General features: G+C 35.8%; 1 protein-coding gene across 2 annotated transcripts in view; it reads right to left on the minus strand.

Moving 5' to 3' along the window:
• Positions 1 to 295: 295 nt before the first annotated feature.
• Positions 296 to 22,013, minus strand: part of rab11fip4a (RAB11 family interacting protein 4 (class II) a) — a 65,679-nt gene continuing 43,961 nt past the window's right edge. For both annotated transcript variants that reach the window (XM_056453851.1, XM_056453852.1), the window contains 12 exons: positions 17,165 to 17,382; positions 16,623 to 16,790; positions 14,757 to 14,891; positions 9,229 to 9,264; positions 9,004 to 9,103; positions 8,754 to 8,857; positions 8,081 to 8,221; positions 7,879 to 7,960; positions 4,020 to 4,157; positions 3,769 to 3,924; positions 3,312 to 3,455; positions 296 to 564 (listed from right to left, as the gene is read on the minus strand). In XM_056453851.1, the coding sequence (XP_056309826.1) occupies positions 448 to 564; positions 3,312 to 3,455; positions 3,769 to 3,924; positions 4,020 to 4,157; positions 7,879 to 7,960; positions 8,081 to 8,221; positions 8,754 to 8,857; positions 9,004 to 9,103; positions 9,229 to 9,264; positions 14,757 to 14,891; positions 16,623 to 16,790; positions 17,165 to 17,298 (1,455 nt within the window). In that variant the 5' untranslated portion in view covers positions 17,299 to 17,382 and the 3' untranslated portion in view covers positions 296 to 447. The remainder of the gene's footprint in view (positions 565 to 3,311; positions 3,456 to 3,768; positions 3,925 to 4,019; positions 4,158 to 7,878; positions 7,961 to 8,080; positions 8,222 to 8,753; positions 8,858 to 9,003; positions 9,104 to 9,228; positions 9,265 to 14,756; positions 14,892 to 16,622; positions 16,791 to 17,164; positions 17,383 to 22,013) is intronic.

Consider the following 22,013-nt stretch of genomic DNA (forward strand, 5'->3'; position numbering starts at 1 on the left):
AGGGCTGATTAAAATGTTCAAATAATACTAATAATATTAAGAATAAACCCCACATGCCATGTTTAGCTCTTTTTATGGTGTGATATTTCAAATAATTCTACTTGTTTTGCTCGTGTGTAGAATACAACACTGAGTTGTACATACTCAGAGGTAGTGTGTATTTATATATATATAACTTTGAGTGAAAAGTACATTACTACTCTAGATTCCAGTTTCATCAAATTTTCTTGTCATTTCTACAGAGCATGATGACATAAGCGGTCATGGAAACTGTAACCTGTGTGTGTGTGAGAGAGAGAGAGACATAGACACCATAATTTGACAGTACTGTAACTTGCCCGGTAAATACATGATGGACTGGTGTAAGGGGGCAAAGAAGAGACATTTCTCAATCCCGGCCTGAAGAGGGAGCTCTCTGCAAATGGTGAGTCCTCTCAGCTTTGCAGTCTAATGCTTGATCTCTAAAATGGAGGGGTTGTGGTCGAGGATGGCAAGGATGATTTTGTCCATGTACTGCCGCAATCGGAAGTTGATCTCCTCTTGTTCTTTCAAAGCGTCAACCAGCTGGACGGATAAAGATATTGACCAAATGAATGATTCACTCACTCGGTAAGCCAAACAAAACTTTTGTGTAAAACATTTTCCAGCCTCCTTTCGATGTTAATGTTCTTAATATAACTGTAAAATGACAAATTCATAAAAACAAACTACATATTAAGGCACAGGGGTGCAGGAAAAACATCCATAGTTGGAATATTATGAGATAGTTGGAATATAAAAGAAGCTAACTTTTGCATACAAGTATTTGTTTTTTACTATAAAAACTTTTAGGAATAATTTTGATTAGAAATATATGCAAATATGAAAAAAAAAAAGTTGCAATTTCAGACCTTTACAGGAATCCCATGTTTTTGCAATTAAATTAAAATGTGTTATATCAATTGCACAATCCTTTTTAATTGATTTAAGTAAAACTTTAAGATCTGCTAAATAACACTCTCTGATTGATGGAAAGTCTTCTCAGAAACTTCTTTGTAAGCAAATTCTTTTTAATGGCACACTTTTAATTAATAAGTGGCTATTGACAATTACAGTTTTAGCATATTAAAAGTACTCTAAATGAACTTAAGTATTTCAGTTAACATCAAAACGTGTCCTTAATTTAGGACAGAAGTTACTTGGATAAATAAAACCTTTTGTTTCACACTAATATAAAGTATACTTTTTAAAAGTACATTGCTTGTTTTAAGTCATTAAAGTGTAAAAATAAAATGTCATATAAGTGTCATTTTGTATAATTGATATTACATTATCTGCAATTTTAAAAATATATTTAGGTTTTGAAGTATAATAAATCCACATTCAGTTCAATTAAGCACACTTCTGCTACTGTTTTGGAAAAAAAGGAACCCCCTACATGTTAACTGTGGCTTGGAGAAATTACCTCTGATTTGGCGCAAATTAGATACTATTTGAAAAGAAAACTTGAACAATTTGACAAAATTTGGAATCCTTTTATCTGTTACCATGAAAAAAACCTTGTGGAATAATGCATCATTTCTGTAATGATGTAATATGCTTTGTCATCATACATCATACTCTGTTGTTCAAACAGGTCTTTGTAAACAAGTTGGCTTGTTATGTGGGTGGGGTTTTTTTTTATTATCATGATTTTCCTATTGTTTTCTCTTTTTCTTTTTTTCTTTGCTTTGCCAATGTTATATGTGGAAAAAATATGTAAAACAGAGAACCCTTTCTGAATCTGTGTATTCAATAGGTTGTTTTCAATCCCATGGGTTTGGTGACGTGCGAAATTCAGATGGAGGGCAGGATGTAAAAAACTGAAAGGGAGACATTTAGAAAAGTCCGTATTTTTGCAATTTATAGCATATATTAAAAGAGATATAAACAGAAAATAAGCGCATATGTTGGGCATATATCATGAAGAGGGCCGAGTACTGAACTAACATCGATGCGGTGTATAATTACATTACATGAAAAAACTATAGTAAATACTACAATGTCTGGAAGCTTACTAAAGAGAATTACTTAAATTAAACTGTCGTAGTAATTATATTGTTGCTGAGGTCCAACACAACTGTAGTAATAAACTTATTCAGTAGGCTTCAGTTTTCTACACTATAATTATACACCATCACAATGCACCACAGTTTACGCTAACTTTACTGAATTTATTACAGTTTATTAGTTTACTGTGCTACAGTATTCTGTCGTATTCATTAACAAAGAGTTGTACACATTATACACTTTACTGTGTGGTTCAAAAACATGTTTATTATAAACTATTATAAATTGCTGTAGTTTATCTTCCAGACAACACGAAATAACAGATGAAAGCATACAAAAGCTTGGACGCATAATCTACATTGTTAATTATTTTTGTAAGAGCAAAAAAAGTGCTCCACAATAATAACCGTCTAATTTTGTCGCAAGGTTTGCCTTTCTTTTTTGTTCTGTTCTTGTTCTTTTGTACCATCAACAAACATTCACTGCTGCTGCACATATAGACGTTCACGTTACAGTTGTTACATTACCAAAACGCCAGTAAAGACATGGATAAATGCAAAACAAGACATTTCATCACAGCGATAACATGCTAGGGTACGTTAATTATATTCTCCTGGAATGTGTATAAGTGTGGTGGTGTTTGCATCTGATTTTTATATAACACATTAACATATTTATACATGTAGCTAGGCCTGTATATAATTGGTGCTGTCAAACGGATTATCGCTTTCAGAAAGTTTGTACACATGAATGTATTGAATAAATGGTTATTACATGCTGCTGTTCTTCTGTTTTTCAGCCAGTTTCTTGAACTTTCCACCTTTATAACCAAAAACTTTTAAAACTTTTAGCTGTTTGGCATTTCAAATTTTGGCTGATTTACACAATTATAAACAACATAAAACAGAAACATGTTCATGTTCATGTTCTGAAAGCCATTCCTATGTAGAAGAATCACATCCTGCCCTCCATCTGAGTCTCGCACATCATCATTGACGTCATGTAAAAAAACAACCTATAAAACTTATTTGACAATTAAGCACACTTCATTTGACATAATGAGATGTGCACACTGTTAAATTACACATTCTGCTAATAATGTAACATTACAAAGGGTTGAAAGTTTTAATCTGCTGGGTTTGAGTTAAAACCCAACAAATGCAGTGACTGCAATAAATTAAAAAAATGTTGGCAGGTGCCAAAACTAAACTGCATCGCCTTATAGTGCCAGTCAGTGCTAGTGTGTGAGGCTGTGTGTAGTGCAGAGCTAATGTTGTTCTCACCTCATCTCTTGAAGCGTTATCAATCTCTGCTGCCAGCGACTGGGCCTTGGTGTGACAAGCGAACAGGTTTTTGGCCTCATAAAGGCTGAGGCTGAGAATCTGTCCATTCAGATCATCGTTCTGGTCTCTGAGTTTATGGTTTTCCTGTTAGTAGATTAACGACATCAGTTAACCACATCACACTAAATTTAATCTTAGCCTTGGAGTTAATATCCTGTACAACATGTTGGAAATAGGTTATTAAAAGTAATACTTGTCTTCACTTTCTCATGTTAAAACCTGACAATTTTCATAGAATAATGACTATGATTCTGTTATAATATAACACATATGCCTATTTAGGGATACTTCAAGTGCTTTTTAGAGCTTGATAGGTGATGTATATTGTTCATAGTTGATTTATTTGTAATGAGTTTATGAGATAATATGATTTTATTAGCATATCTGTCTGCTGTACCTGCTTAAGCCTTTTTACTTCATGCTCCAGTTCGATCTCTCGAGTCTTGGCATTGTATTCAGACAGTCCAGCAGCGGTACGTCCACGTCCAGGCTTCTCCGTCTCCAGTTTAAAGAGCTGCAGATGCTCCAGCTCACGCCGCAGGTCCTCAATCAGCTAAACACACATGTGTATCATGTGAGAGGTCTGTACATTTACGTTTACATGCAGTATGTCATAGTTGTAATCTGCAATGAAAATGATGCTGTTACCTCTTGCATGGCCTCTCGCTCCTTCTGAAACTCGTGTCTGTTCTGCCAAAGTTTGTCCATCATCTTTCTGTACAGATCCATCTCATCCTTCAAGCGCAGGCTTGTGTCCTCCAGTTTATCCGTCATACGCTGCTTTTCCTGTGCATGCATACAAATATATACAACCATATTTAGAATTAGGCTTGGAATGGCAACCGGTTTGAAGGTTTCCCGCGGTTTGGAAAAGTCAAGATTTTAATACCGCTAAAATGTTCTGTTATACCGTTCCCAAGGTATATGTAAGGTTTTTTATGTGTTGTATTATGTGTTGTAAAGAAATATGTGTTTTTGAAACTAATGAATAGAGCAGAAGTCAATTATTTCTTTTCATTATTAAGCCTGACAGGTTTACTGCTCATAAATATTATAAATGTTTCTTAAAATAATTTTATTTATTTATTTTATTACCCAGACATTTACCCAGACACAATACCGTGATACAGTGAATCCGTGGTATTTGTATCCAAGGTTATCATACCGTCAGAAACTTGTACCGGACTATGCCTACTTAGGATATAATGTCACGTTTTTACACTACATTGTTATTATTAACCCATTTAATCTAAATTATTTCTTGAAATTTGAGAATTTTCATGCAACTCTTTACACCTCTATAACTCACAAACCTCAAATGTCCTTTGGTATTGTGTTGGTTAAATTAGGTTTTATACTCCGTCACAATAGTGACCAGTGGGAAACAGCATAGTCATATCTGCATTGGAATTCAGTTGATTTCAAATGTCCACCTCTTATATCTTTTATATGTGCAAGCAGGAAGTATGTAAGCTCATCTGGTCATGTGACGCTGAAACATTTTAATCTAGACAATCTATTTTTTCATTTAAAAGTTTAACTTCTCTAAATCTGCCAAAAACACTTTTAAAGCTTCCAGAAATAAAATGCTAAATGAAACTAAAGCTGTACGCCATATTTCTTTATTTAAAGTGCCACTATTTTAATTATCGAATATCACCTTTTAAGTATAAATAAATAAATAACTGTTAGAATAAAATAAATAAAAATAGCTTGATCTAAATCAAGAGCAGCACCTATTCCAGCATTAAATGTGCTCTATAATAAAGCTGTAGCTGACGCTGATCGGTCAGCTTGTATTTTGTTTATTGTTTTGTATTTCATTATTGAGTGTTTTTTGGTTTGTTATAATTTTCCTTGTTTCCGGTTCGCTTGAGTCGGAGGTCACATGATCTTTTGTGATTGATTTAACCTGTGAGAGTTTGTATGGATAGCAAAGTGAGATCTCAACGCAGGCACCTGTCTAATGCTCCTGCTTATTCTACAGCTGGTTATCAGGCCAACATGGTAAACTACACTTTTGTTGTATATTATTTGTTTATTTTGATGTTCCTTTTGATTTGTGTTTGTGTAAAACATTCGGTTTGTTTATTTTTTAGTTTTCACGGTGTTCAATAAAGAAAACGCATATGGACATCAGTATTTGGAAGCGTGGATTGTTTAAATAACCGGCGGGTAGCTACAAAAGCCGTAAGGAATTTTACACAGAACAGCATGACTTTTTGTAAAACTGCTTTGAAACAATGTGTATTGTGAAAACCACTAAACAAATTTGACTTGCAAATTTCCCTTTAAGCAAGTCAGCTCATTTGGCAGCCATTTTAGTGCGTCTTCTAGCTGTTTTCTGGGTAAGAAACTAGAAACTACAGCTTGCTTCAACATTTTTTAATGCTTCCATTGTCAGAAATTATGAATGGTACCATAATATCTAAATGTGTCATACCACTTGATACCCTTCCATTGGGGTACCCTTCACAGTAGTATAGGACTTAAAGGGTGGAACTAGATTCACTGTAGAATGTTGATTGCTTAACAGAAAATAATCACTAGTGCAAATGATGTGAATTGCTTTCCAGTGTGCATGCCGATCTAATAAGGCATTTGTTGGCAGTGGAAATGCAAGCCTGATCAGGATACTAAAGTGTATTTTTGATTTATTTCAAATCAGCAATAAAATATAATACATCAATTTCATTATAAATTTTGTTTAATCAGCTAAAAAAGCCCAAAAGAGGACCTATAATTTCCGTTAGCTATATCAGACAGTGACCTGGTTTAATTTTAGCTTTATAGAAAGACTACAGTCTAGAGGGGTATCGATCTGCAATGTTTCATACTCAAAGATCAAAGCTTCACAGGTTCTGTGTCAAAATACAGGGCTGCTAATGTCATGCAGGCTGCAGCTTTCACACTCATTACACTAACTAATGCGAGCAGCACCAAAGAGCGAGCTGTGAACACTGACAAGCTCCAGGGATTACACCTCCTGCTGAAATGTGTCAAAAAATGCTTCATCGAGGTCAGACGTGACGGTGTGAAAATGGGTGAGAGCAAAGTTCTTTTAACCGTTAAATGCATAAACCCCAATGTATACTTCTGCCATTTGCTTTCTGTCCTTGTGACCCATTTTTTGTCCTTGGACATGCATGCACAGTCCATGTGCAGCCCAGTTTTTCTGTTTGTTTGAATGTGTGAACAGAACGAGCTCCATTGATCACTTTAAATATTTTCCCTCTTCTCTCTCTCTTCTTTTGTTTTATTATCATTATTTATTTTACTATATGCACCATGCTGTCAACCTCAACTTGCAGTACTGACCTGTTTATGTCTAATTTGTATAAACTAATGCACATCGTATATTGTTTATGCACATCATATATTGTTTATTGTACAATATGTGGGCTATAGTGTGGTTTATTTTATATATATATATATATATATATATATATATATATATATACAGGGTGGGCCGTTTATATGGATACACCTTAATAAACTTACTGGGAATTTCACAAAAAAAACAATGGTGTGCTTGGTTTTAATGTAAGTGTATTCTTTCATGAGTTATTTACAAGCCCCCTCATTTATACTGATGTGCCACAAACGGGACGTTAATATCACCAACCATTCCCATTTTATTAAGGTGAATCCATATAAATGGTCCACCCTGTATATGTATATATATATATATATATATATATATATATATATATATATATATATATATATATATATATATATATTGTACTGCTATTTCCTTTTTTACTCTTGTTTGATTAACTGTCATAAAAATCTGATAAATAAATCTTTTTTAAAAAGAACAAGCTGCACTGCACACCTGGTAAACTGGTGCATCCATATTCAGTCACCGTATAGTATGCTTTAAAAGGTTCATGGTAGTGCACAAGACGAATTGAAATGCATTAAAACAAGTTAACCCAGTCTTTAACTTGATGATCTGATCCATCTGTGGGCAGGGTTTGACATTAATGGGGACAAATATGCCAAAATGGCAACAAATAGAACAGAAATGCACCAAAAACCATGACAGTTTGAAGCATTACATTTAGATCTATGTGTGTTGCATCAGTTTTTGTTGCTGTACTGAGCTAGACAACCATTCAAACATTCAGGTGATGTTACGAATGCATTGGCTAATCAGAAGCGTTTAGACTATTCACCAATAATAACATTTTGCTCTACGATGAGCACTTACTGACTTAAAGAGAACGTTTACCTAAAAATGACAATTTATTCATTATTTACAGTACTCTATTTAATAATAACATTATAAGTTGACCTTAGAGAACAGTACAAGAAGTTCATGGCCCCTTTAAAAAGGCAATTACCAAAAAAATGCCCTTATGATAGTAAAGAATTCCCCTGAAAATCAATTCCATGGGGCATATATTCCCTCTAATGGAAAATTAATTTCTGCCCCTGCATACGGGCCATGTCATTGTGGTAGTCAAGGGAGTTTTAGATTGAGTTTCGATGCATATCTGACCTGGTCCAGTTTTTCGGTCTGAGACTTGAGTCTGCACACATTCACTTTCATCTCTGCATTCTCCTCCTCCAGCTGCTGGACCCTACGGAGAGATATCTTTCATTATATGTCCTGCTGAAAATTGTTTCTGTGCTCTATGGTTTTGAAACCTCCAAGTGCTTCAGATAGATGTTTTTGTGAGTTTTCTGATAGTTTTAGATACCTGTTACTGAGCAGTTCAATCTCAGTGCTCTTGTCTCTCTCCATCTTGCTGTAGGCCTCTCTGTGTCTCTTCAGCTCCTCCTCCAAACATTGCTCTGCACGCGTCTCCTGATCTTTGATCTGCTCCTCCAGCTCATGTACCCTAATGGGTAAATGTGTACAAACAAGCACACAGAGACATTAGGAAATCCGTCCCACATATGTCTCTTATTTTCACAAAGGATATATGTATTTAAACAAAAACGTAATCAAATTTTAATTTTATTTAAATTTATTTTATTTTACTTAAAAATTTCATTTAATTTTGTAATGCAAATCTGAATTTGCCTGCTCAAGAAAGATAATACATTTTTCTGTATTATTTAATGAACAGAATTTCAGGAGCGCAGCATTTAATTGAAACTGAAATCTTTTAGAAACTTCGTTGAAACTGGAAACTTAACTTTCTTAACTATAAGTTTTCAAGTCAATTTATTACACCATGCTGAATATGACTATTGTAAATAACATTATAACAATTAAAAAATAATAATTTTAACACTAATGATCATTTAAAAAATCTATTACAAATAAAATAAAACAATTATTATAATTAAATCACCCATATTTGCAACCGATTTCTTTTTATTCAGTCCTACATTCGAACATAACATTCAGATCTCTCTCATTTTTACCTGTGAACTAGTTGTGTGTTTTCCTGTTTAAGTTTTGATTTCAGATCTCCATTAGCCAGACTGTCGTTTTCAAGCTCTGAAATCTTCTTTTCTAAATAGCTCACCTGCATTAGGAATGAAGAACAGATTGTTATAGACAACACTTTCTGAATCACATCACATTCACAAGAAAACAACACTCTCCTTCAAAAGTATCTGAAACATCATTTGACTGTTATCATTAAGCAACTCATCAGTATGCTTTCGGTACCTTCTCGGTGATGTCAACGTCGCAGGAGTCGATGCTGTCTCTGAACAGGTCTTCAGTGCTGCCCTGACTGCTGCTGAAGTTACTGTGGTGGAAGAGCTGACTGCAGGACACAACACAAAACCAGACAATTTAGATGTGAATTTGTCTGGCAATCGGTATGCAGCGGTAAATCTATATTCCATATGCAGATATCTCGTATTCATCAGATCATGATGAAAAACGTACCGGCCAAATGCTGTACTGGAAATTTTCCTGTTTGGGCTGTAAAATGAAGGAGAAAAATATCCATTGATTAGAGAAAGGAGTAACACTAGTACAGTTTTTTGCAGCTTCAGATATTTAATGTCTAAAGTGTATGATGAAGACAGAAAAACATACTTAGACAGACATACTGTAGATGGATAGATACATAAAAAGACTGACAGACAGACAGATTGATTGATCAATTGATTGATTGACTGACGGACAGATGGATAGATAGACAGACAGGTAAATAAACAGGCAGGCAGGCAGGCGGATGGATGGATGGATGGATGGATGGATGGATGGATGGATGGATGGATGGATGGATGGATAGATAGATAGATAGAATTAGACAGACAGATACTAGGCTAGGCTAATCAGCTTTGTTTTACAGCCTAATCACTGACTCTCTGTCTTCAAGTGGCTGGTATGGTGTACTGCAGTCAGTTTGGCCCTACAGGTCACGAGATTACACTGATAATCAGTCAGCTCTGGAGGACCTCTGCAAAATAGACTACCTGTAGTCTAATTATAAACCCCTGCTTGTGTTTATATAACTGTGTGACCCGCCTAACTCTTTAAACCCCTTCTCTCATTACATCACACAGGTCTGAACTCACACAGCTTGCCGAAATACAAGTCAGCTCTCCTGTCCTTATCCCCAAGCCAGCCATCACAGCATGTACAAAACAATTTAAATCACAACAACAATCATAGACCCAGACACTCTGCAAAGCAAGGGAGAAAAGGACAATGCACATGCCCTCAAAGTGCAGCTGCATAGAGCTCTTCATGAACCGCTCCTGTAGCTCGACTTATTTTAAAGAAATGAAATGCTATGGAAAGAACTATTTCTTATGGCATTTTTTTGTTTATTTATTTGTTAGTTCACAATAATTCTTTACTTTTTTGCAGGTTCACAGGTCATTACAGGGTTATAGTTCAAATGGGTGTCAATTATGTTTCGCATGAATGCATTTTGACTTCAGCAGAGTATGCAGTGTAGGATTTGGACAAAAAATGCCAGAGGATTAATAGGCAAAGGCCACCGAATGCCACATGATCTCACTTCCCCAACACACCTATTCACCCAGAGAAAAGGAAACTACACAGCTCTTACTGAACAGCCTCTCTTGCTCTTTTCCAAACCTATAGGCTGTTTCAAAAGGTAACAGCTTGTGCCACCTTTTTGATAATGTCATTTTAACAGAATTGACCAAATTAAAATGAGAAGGCAATCCTGTATAATCAAAAAAGAATGGATTTAACAAGTGAAGTAGACATACTTTATATTTCAACCACACAAAAAAGTTATTTATTATTTCTCTCTAATAAACTCTAATTGTTTCCAATAATTTTGCCAAATATGTTACTTTTTATGATTGTCTTTTTTATGGTTATTAGAATGAACAAGCTATTAGCTTAGCTGGATGTGCTGGATAAGTTGGTGGTTCATTCTGCTGTGGTGACCCCGGATTAATAAAAGGGACTAACCGAAAAGAAAATGAATGAACAATTGAAGGATAGAATGCAACAACTGAGTTCTAGAAGTAAAAACTCTATATAAAAACTATATATTTTCTCCACAGGGAATTCGTTTTTTAACAATAGCTGCTGACATTTTTGAGACTTGTTGTAAATGACAATAACACTGTAAATAAATTGTTTTTACACTTTGGTAAACCCATCTGTTAACCTTACCTCAACTGAATCTTACAAAGGTTATGTTTAATATGCAATTTGTAATGATAAATACAATAATGTGTAGGAAAATTCCTCCAATCAGAGTCTCGATGTGCAAAGCTGTCAAATCAGATCTTTAGCTCCAATTTAGCTCCAATTTAGCTCCAATTAGTCAACCCACTTCCATGAAGAACCACAGATACCATAATCAGGTGCCCATATGCCAATATGCCAATTTTAAATAAATTTTGAATATATTAGACCTTTTTATTAATAGTACAAATAGTTTTAAATCTCTTTGCATTACTTCAAAATTTGCATTGTTGTTATTCTCATTGTTGCTGGCTGGTTTGGTTCATGACTTTTTTAAAAAACCTATGTCAAAAAGCCGGCAGCTCTGCAACTCTCATATGGTCACCCACTGAAGCTATGCAGGGCTGTGCCCGGTCAATACCTGGATGGGAGACCACATGGAACAGCTAGGTTGTGCCAGAAGTGGTGTAAGTGAGACCGGCAGGGGGCGCTCAACCTGTGGTCTGTGTGGGTCCTAACTCCCCAGTATATTATAAGAAATAAGTTTGTCTAGACCCTTCCACTCTAAATGGTGTGTTGATGCTCCTTTGCCAAAAGGGCTGAATTATGAAAGAAAAGAGAAGTCAACAGTTTGTTGTCTCTGCATTGTTTGAGGTGACTACCTCTTGACCAAATGGTAGTGATTGTAGAATGGGGATGGGTGAGGTGTACAGAGAACCACCTCATTGATGGTGTGGAACATGCATTAACTGCTGCATTAACAGCCAAGGAGCAACTTCATTAACATCTAAAGGAAAATCTAAAGGCAACATCTAAAACAAAGTTTCAGTTTAAGAATGTTCAGGGTTCATTCTGACTCAGAAGAAACAAGGGTACTACCGTGTATTTTGAGACTGCTATGCTGATTAAACATATTCATTGAGATCTTCGTCGTCCTCATTTTTTTCTTACAATATTGATGGGGACTCCATGCTGCTCAGTGAGCATAGTCTTTCAGATAAGACGTTTAACCGAGGTCCTGACTCTCTGTGGTCATTAAAAATCCCAGGATGTCTTTGAAAAAAAGTAAGGGTTTAACCTTGGTATCCTGGCCAAATTTGCTCACTGGTCCCTGTCCATCATGGCCTCCTAATCATGCCTATATCATAACTGACTTCATCACTCTGGTCTCCTCTCCACCAATCAGCTGGTGTGTGTTGTGCGATCTGGCACAATATGGCTGCAATCGCGTCATCCAGGTACAAGCTGCACACTGGTGGTGGATGAGGAGATTCTCCCAAAAAATTTGTAAGGCACTTTGAGTGTCCAGAAAAGCACTATATAAATGTAAGGAATTATTATTATTATTGTTATTAAAAATTAATGGGAAACAGTGAAAAGGCACTATTTTCTTTTGCATGTTTGTGTGCAATGTACTCAAAAAGCCTACAAAGTCACAAAATTACTATTGTTCATGAAGGATAGGATGCTCTCTTAAAAGGCAATTGTCTACGTAGGAAGATGAGCACACTAGCTGTTTTGGCAGAGCCTCTGTGTCTATAATTTCTCAGTGTGTCAGCATGAGGCACAATCCTCATAATCCCATGATGCATTACAGCCTTGTTACAGATTATGGATTGAAGTGTCAATCTTCTGAAGTGCCAAATTTGATAGGGGTCCTCGCAATCATATAAGGATTATTTCAGCAGTTTTCATCAAACTCTGCCTCACACAGACACCTACTTGAACACTATGCTTTTCCTGAGGGCCTCGGTTTTCCCACTCTGCCAGATAACATTCACAAAGATGAGTAAACCCTTGACTAGAGCACTGTTGCTATGGTAACAGCTCCTTTGATGAAGCCCGTCTCCAGATAAAGCTTCTGACAGACCAGGGTGATTAAAGACACTCATAAAAAACATCTAGAGTTAACCCACACATGAAGAAGATGTTGTTGAGTTTGCTGCTGTGCTGTTTAAAGGGGACCTATTATGCAAAAATCATTTTTATAAGGGGTTTAAACACAGTTGATTGGCAACAGTGTGTGAATATAGAAAGCCTCTTAATGGTCAAAATGTATTAGTTTATTAAATTAATTGAATGTTTTAATTACCACTTGATTAAAACAGTCTGCAGAAACACTTTGATGGACATTTCCCTTTTTACATGTGATAAGTGGGGGAAGGCCCCGCCCATTAGTGATGATCGCTCTCTCATTAGCATAAACAGTCCTAGGTGAGAAGCAGCCGTCTGCCATTAGAGAGACTATTCTGATGCACTTCTTTTGACATTTTCAGTTTGTCACAGAAATAACGTTATTCCTGTTTTAAATGTGTCGTTTTTAGCTCTGGCCTCTTTTGAAAGGAGCACAATCTCATTAGAATATACAGCGAAAGTCAACAAAATGGCACAATCTGGATCAACGCCAATAGTCTGAAAGAGTTATAAAATATGATTTTGAGCTGAAACTTCACATCCACACTCTAGGGACATCAGAGAATTATTTTACATCTTATAAAAAGAGACATAACAGGTCCCCTTTAATATAAACCATAGATGCTGAAAAGTGCGTTTAAGACAGAGTCTTTTTTTCATGCATCATAGACACAAATGAAAAAAAATTACCCTTTGGTTGATGTGATAATACCTCAAAGTTTAATCCTTTTGCAGCGAAGGGGGTCGCACACCGGATGCAGCACATTGCATTTTAGAATTCTAAACATAGATTTCTATCAGGGTACGCACACTGGCAGTGCAAGTCGGCAGCTGTCCGCGGCGCCCATCTACGACTCAGAACACTGTTCACATTTCTGCCGCACCACAGAGAGCCATATGAATAGTTTCATTTTAAATAACATGCAAATGTGCGCATCTGGTGAATGTTACTTCCAACTGTCATATGCGTGCTACAACATGGCGCTGAGTGGCACATCCAGTGTACGACCACCCTCAGAAGACTGGAACCTCAAGTTTAAGGCAGCACTCATGTCTCATCACAAAGGAGCAAGCAAAACTGACATTTGCCCTACAATCCTTGCACAACCTACAGTTATATTTGTTATCGCTCTCGTTTGGTAGTACCCAATTACTACTAAATTATGTGAGCGGTCGGGTGCAGAATAAAACCTGGCGGGAGCAGAACTAAAAAATCAGTCCCGCGCAGACCTCTACTGCAGTTCTGTTGTCTACATTTTTAGTTCTGCTGATTAAATTTTGGCTTCAAATATTTGTGTTAATTGTGCTGATTATTAAAGAAGAAAAGGGTAAAAATCTCTAAGGTTTGTTGGTCACAGAGCAAATTCCCTGGAATAATCCAAAACCCTAAGTGTAAAATCCAACTCTAAACACACATGACATTATTCAACACTTCCTCTGATACAAAACTGTCACGATGTCAAACCCTTATGTTTAAAGAAGGTTGGTGTGCTTACAACTGTTACAAAGAGCACTTGTCAGGATCAACTAAGCATTGTTTTTTTGAAAAGTATGTGACGTTCACAATACAGACTAAAATACCTTCAAGGGTTTTGCTTCAGGCATGGTTGAAGCAAAAACACAGATGCTTGTTTGTCATTTATGGGACATCAACTTTACATTTTACTGAAAAAAGTGAGAGTGAGTCAGTCAGACGGCCTCTTATTAGTCTTTGGTCAGTGAAGTCCATGAACTTCCGCCATCAATTTGAGTGTTTGATTAAGCAAGACTATCTGAGTGGGATGCCAACTTCTGCTTTGGCCCACGATTTTAAGTCATCCCTGCAGCACTCTAAGCGTGTATTAAGTCATAAGCTTAGCGTGCTTCAGACTTGTTCGTACCTGTTAGCTTTGAGGTTCTTGAGTCTGGCCTCCAGGTCATTGAGCAGGTTGACTTTCTTGCAGCACTGAGAGCAGTAAACATCCAGAAGCTCACTGTTGTACAGGTGTCGGATCTTCTGAGGGGTTTGACCAGCACTGAAACACCATCAATAGATTATCAGTACTGACAGGAGAAGCATTCCGATATTTTGGCACAGTATGTTTGATAATATAAGCTGGTGAGAAGCATAGTTGGAAAAAGAATTTTTATAAGTTTTATAATTATTGCTCCATGTTTAGCAATAAGGGGATTAATAGTTGTCTACATTTCCCAGCAATATTAAATTATAAACACATATAATTTATATTGATAGCATTTTTATGAAGTGACTCTCATGAAAATTTGTCCAGGCCATATTTCAACCTTAGAAGCAAATAAATGAGAATTCAAATTTTGTTACAATAGTACATTTAGACCCAAATTATAGTAACACATTATAATAGGCACACAGTACTAATGTACTTTAAAATCATATGCCAACTATTTTAATTCATGATTTAGAAATTGTAGACTTTACATTGTTAATACATTAATAAAAGTATTGTTTCTGTCAACATTGGGATGTGAAAATAAGGGATACCCCCCATTCTGATTAAAGAGCAGCAAATGAATCTCTCATTTAGATTTTTCATTTGATTAGGTTAAATATCAGCAGTGTCATTTTAAAAATGCACATATCTATAAAAAAAGCATTTGATTGCTTTCCTAACTCTTTATGCTCATTGAATAGAAAATTAGTTTTGTTTAAAAGAAAACCCACCAAGATTGACCTGTTTAGATGTTATTCTTCTTATTATTATTATTATGTTTAAACACACTCAAAACCCAGTGTCCACTTCAAATTGCGTGTACAGAATCCGTTTGGAAAAACAGCATCTATTTATCACTATGGAACACGTCTGACAGTTACGCACCGCTACATTAACTGACTGTTTTGAGGATTGCATAGGAGGGGCATCGGCGCCTGTAATAAAAAGGAAGGGAATCTCGCTGGTTTTATATTAATTTCAAAGTGTTTTCATGCCTAAATAGAATGAAAGCACAGAACAGTTTTCCATTTAAGAGCAAGGGGCATCCCCTGGTGGTTTGGCGGTATGGGTTGCATATAGGGAAAATCGGCCCTTTAATGTTTATTGTCACCCTTCATAGAAAGATTAAAAATACAGGAAAATACCTTTATGTGATGATAGCGGGATAGAATTGTAAAATACGGGAGAATTCTGGGAAAAACGGGAGAGTTGACAGGTATGATAAGTATAAATAGTGAGTTCTTTATTCGTTTGTGATTGTAATGTGCTAATTATTGCCTAATTAGCTTAGATGTAAATAGATAATGTGGTTATTTATTTACTTTTTTCAAAGCACACTTGTGACAGCGTAATTATACAAATAATTACTGATTTTCAAAATAGCACCTAGGTTTAAGTTTAAATCACACAAACTATACCTTTTTCATTTTAAGAACTAGAACAGAATTAGTTTAAATACTGTACAGATATACTGTAGACAACAAGTTGTTAACAAAGAGGAAATACTCTTTACATAAGAGCTAATTAAATATCAGTAATTCATTAATTATAATACTTTGCCAATTATTTGTTTATGCTTTAGTTTATATTGCAAAGTTATATTTTATAAAAAATAAATCTTAGCATAAATGATGATTATAATTTGAGTACAGATCCACTTAATTACCAGAACAATAACTTGCACAAATATAGTTTAAAACAGAACTGAAATAATAAAAATTTTTGGCCTAGACATTTTTATTTTCTGGTTTCTTGCCATTAATCCATATTCATTCATACAATCAAAGGAAATAGAACCTGGAAGGCAGAGATGAGCCCAGGTCAGAGAAACCATTGGTGCGGGTATCATCATCCGGGATGGGGCTGCTAGGAGTGAAGTCCACATCTTCTCCTTCACCATAGTCCTCAAACTGCTCCTCCACTGAGATTACTGAGGCTGCGGCTGACGACACCATCTGACCACAGCTATACAGCAGAGAAACAGCTCTTACTCTATGTACAAGATAAATATATTACTTTATAAAAGGGATAGTTTACCCAAAAATACTAATTCTGTCATCATTTACCCTCTATCTGAGTTGGTAGATATACTGGAGAATATTATAGAATATACATTAACATAGGACGAACAGCCATTGACTTCCATAGAAAATGTTCCTAGTAAGGGAGCCAATGGTTACCAGTTTCCAACATTCTTCAAAACATATTCTTTTGATTTCAACACAAGAAAGACACTCATAAAGCTTTGGAACCACTTGAGGCTGAGAAAATGATTAGCAAATATACATTTTTTGGGTGTACTACCACTTTATATGTAATTATTCATCAATGATGCTGACTTGTTTCCACGTAGAAAGAGTCCACCCAGTCCTTCCTCTTTGTCATCCTGCCGTCCTCCTTCAGAAGATTCAGATCCCGCTCCGCTGTCCGCAGCACTGTCCATGTCTGACTCCTGCATGTCCCGTCCGCCCATTCCCTCCTCATCCGAGTACAGCTGGCACTCTGGGTATGGCCGCGTGCACACAATGATGGGGGGTCCCAGACTCCCCTCCTGGTGCTGAAAACACAAAACATACAAAGCCTGTTGAATAAAGTTATATTGCTCCAATGCAATGTACAGAGAGGGAAATTACTCAAAATTAAATCAGATCATTTGAACTCACTATGTGTTTTCTTTTTTTTTGCAAATAAATATCTTATTAAATTTAATTAGAACATAGGACATTTATAGGATAGTTCACCCAGAAATGAAAATTGACTGTTAATTTTATTCACCCCCAGGCCATCCAAGATATAGGTGACTTTTTTCTTTAGTAGAACATTAAAGAATATTTAGTTTTAGCTGAAACCATGGTCCTTAGTGACTCATAAAATGTAAGTCAACTACTAAGTCAATTGTATAAATAAGACTACAACTTTGAGTTTCAGAAAAAAACATATAAAGACAAAACTAAATGAATGCATACATGAGTTGTATGTAGTTGTATGTGTGAATATCCAGCATTTCATCATTTGACATGAGGCTCATAGGCCCACACGGAATCTGTGTGCGCAGAAATCCACAGATTTCAGCAGATTTTTAGCCCATCATTGAGTGTGCCCATCGATGAGTCGCACACAATGTCGTTACAAAGTGCACACGCACACACACAGATACACACACACACACATACACAGCGCATTAGACACACACACACCCACACACAGACAGACAGCGCGCGCGTTTAGCTTTAGCTTTGCACTCTTTTTACACGCAAATGTGACAGGATACAGGTTAATCTCCACTGCTGTATGGATATCTGTTATGTTAATGTACAAAATAAACCCGATTTAACATCCACAAACCGGGATTGAAGCGTCTTCCTTTATAATTGTTCTGATACGCGGCTGTGCTGATGAAGTAAAGCTGAAGTAAATCGCTGTAATTCATTACACACGTGCACTGTTTTAAAACATTTTAAACATTTTTGCTCGTCCTCTCTTGTTGATATGACTATACACATGACTACCGGGACATGTTAATACGCAGCTGTCAATCAATATTGGTGGGCAGGGGGACCGCACTCCTACGTAAAGTTGCAGTCGATCTGAAAACCACTCTAATTGGTCTACCGTTTCTATGTTGTTAAATTGAAAAAAAAGGACTGGGTGTGTTTATATCACCCCAATATGACGGTCTATACACTGTATCTGTCCAAATAAACAACATGAAAAGTAGATTTTTCACCAAAGGCGCCCTTTAAAGTACAAAAGGTATTTTTATTTCATATATTAACTTGTAAATTCTGATACTCCTAAAATCATTCTGCATAAATACGCAGATTTTTTACAAAATCCTCAGCAGAAATAGAAAAAGAAATGTCTGCAGGTTCTGTCTGGCCCTACTCATACTACAGACATGAAGATAGTCAGGTTTTTTTTTTGGAGGTTGTGAGGGGCAATAGTTCATGCAAAAGTTCAGTTTCTTGCACAGAATTATCATTTTGCTTCAAAATACCTCAATGTATTGTCAGGAGTCGCAGGTATTAAATTTGTTTTACCTGTATATATTTTGAGTTTTCTGACTCTCGAACTGCTGGCAACTGTTAGGGCTGCATGATAAATCGACAAATTGCACTCGCAAATTAGCAAAAGCAGCAATTGTCCTTCACATCTTATAGGTGTCACAGCTGATGTGATAAGTAGTAATTTTCCTCCAAAGGCCAAAGGGTGCTATTGCAGGTCGCACAGAGCCACTAAATATGCCACAAAGAAACTCAGGAAATCCTGTAGGTTGGTGAATAAACATAAAATAAAAATTACAAATAAATAAAACATAGAACACTATGAAATGTGTTGTGTGCTTTATGTGTTCTGTGTAAGAAGACACATCATCCCACAGAAAGATCTATTCCAGACAATTGACTTTTCTTTTTTTCTATGTGCATTCAGATGTAGAAGCATTTATTACACAGAGCCTAGTTCACTGAGAAGATCCACAAACAGCTGTCATTATTGGGGAAGGATTATCTGCAACTATCATTTGACTAATGCATGTACTGTGACCCTGTGTAGTAAACGCTGCTCCATCTGAACGCACAGTCTGGAGATTTACTACTGATAGCAGAACCAATGTTCTGTTGATTTCTCCTACCTTGTCAGATTGTCCTACCTCCCATTCAAAAAGTAAGTATAGCACATTTTAATGGCGCAATATGCTACCAATTTTGCTACCGGTGTAAATTTTAATGTGGAGTAGTATGATATGAAGCTGTAATATTGCCATAGCCTACCTAATCCCTAACCCCAACCTCAGAACCATTAAAATATAGTGTTGGTAGCATCAGAGTTCATACACATTTTTACTAGCAAAATTCCATGGCTTTTCCATGATTTTCCAAGACTTTCAAGCAAATTTTCATGACCTAATGTTTCATGCAATGTCTAAATATGCGTGGTAAAAGAAAAACAATGCATGTTCAAATTTATTATCAAAATTTATCGTAAAACACGCAACAATCTATTTAGTTTCAATTTATATTTATAGCTATGTAAAATAGATTTAGATAATGCTTACACCGCACTAATAATGTGAGAGTATATGATTGGGCAAGGACAGAAAAGAAGTAAATAACCCATATTCAAGTATACAGATATCTGTTTTCCATGAATTTTAGTTTTTTCAAAACTTTTCCAGGCCTGAAAAATGCCATGTCAAAATTCCATGACTTTTCCAGGTTTTCCATGACGTTAGAACCCTGTAGCTTAATCTGATGGGTATAGGATAAAATGTCAGGACACCGGCTTTACTGACGAAATGCACATGACAATCAGCTTTGATTTATCATGCAGCCCTAGTATCACCGAAACCATCAAACCACAATTTAAGCTAAAAATGTTCTTTAATGTTCTACCGAATACCTCACCAACAGCCTGGATGGCCTAAAGGTAAGCAAACCAACAGCAAGATTTCATTTGAAGTGTACTCTCTCTTTCAGAAAAACCTCACTTGGAAGGACACAAAAGATAATGGGTCAAAGGTTGTGGGAACTTTGCTCTTTAACCCGAGAAGACACAAATGGCAGCATGACATGACAAAGGTCCTCATTGGTGAACGCTTGTGAAACATTTCAAATGACTAATGAATGGCAAGTCTAAAAAAGAGAAGGACTTTTGAAACTAATCATGAAATTATTACATCAGGGTTTCTGCAGGTTTCACCAAGTCAAATTTAAGACTTTTTAAGACCTTTTTAAGACCACCAAGAATTTAATTTGTACAGGAGTTGTATAGGGCTAAATGCTAAGTATTTTCTTAATAGCCCAGCAGAAATAAAAAAAATCTTGCCCCATCAAGGTATCTAATTACGATTACGAAACGATATCTAATTAATTATTTTAGCCACATATTTTAGATAGTGTATCAAATCAAGTAGACTCTAGTTGAATACATGCAATTTTGTCAACATAACTTAAAATCTTTTAAAAAATAAATGAATTACATTATACATTACATTATAATGAATGGATGCACAACAAAATGTTATATTATTCCATATATAGAGCTTTGCTAAAAGTTTAATTGAGATGTGTTGTTAATTATTGGATGTGTGTTAGATCTATTGAGTAGCTTTACATAAAAAAAGGAAAATTAAGACCCTTTCAAAAATATTTAAGACCCACAAGACAACATTTCAGTGAATTTAAGACTTTAAGGCCTAAAATTGTGTTTTGGAAATGTAAGACATTTTAAGATCCCGCAAACACCCCGTATATATATCTTTTATATATCTTAATAACAGTGAAAAATGTCTTATTCACTCCCACTCTCACAAGGTTTGAGTTATTTTACATCCATTCGGTTCTACGACAAGTGCGGTTCAAAATATTAATTTACTTATTAAAATTCATGTCACATCTCAATGGCAGGAGGACAATGTGAATAAGCTGGTGTTGGCCAGTGGCTCGTTGTTATTTGCACAGGCAGAAAAGAATTATTATCACACCATGAGAGATTGTTATGTCCATGCTTGAGTCTATATATATGTTTGTATACAGATCTCTGACATTTTCAGCCTCTCTAATATGAAGGCGTATTTATATCTGCAAGTACATATGCATCTTGGGAGATACTGTATTATTAAAGCAGAGAGTTATGGCCAGTCATTAAGCCTTTACTGTATTCTGGGGAGCAACAATACATACTGATGTGCTTTAAAATGACCTCACGTCTCAACTCACCTGACATAAATGAGCACACACTGCCCATAAGGCAATTATTCATACCGTAATGCTACATTAAAAGCAACTTCACCACTACTTATTAGACAACATCAAAAGCAATCCATTCAGAAGTAAAAAGTCATATTAATTGTATTCTTGGTTTATTTTTTGATCCTAATGTAGTGACAAGTGTCCACTTTTGGAGGTAACAAAGGTATTTATTTATATTAATGATAATTAGCATGCATGGAAATAATCAATATACAGGTGACCGATGGACAATTTCACATGCATCTAATTCTGAAAGTGCTGATTTACAGTCTCTTAATTACTTCTGCTTGATTAGTAGAGGAATGTTGTAGCCAGGCACTCTCATATGACCACTCTGTGTGTTAAGCCTTTATTATGATTCCACTCTTCCCTGTTATAAATCTCTACACGTTTTTTCCCTCCGATCGTAAAAACACTGCTGAAAGGGATTTCATTC

This window comes from Danio aesculapii, chromosome 3, assembly GCF_903798145.1.
Source record: "Danio aesculapii chromosome 3, fDanAes4.1, whole genome shotgun sequence".
Classification (NCBI taxonomy): Eukaryota; Metazoa; Chordata; class Actinopteri; order Cypriniformes; family Danionidae; genus Danio; species Danio aesculapii.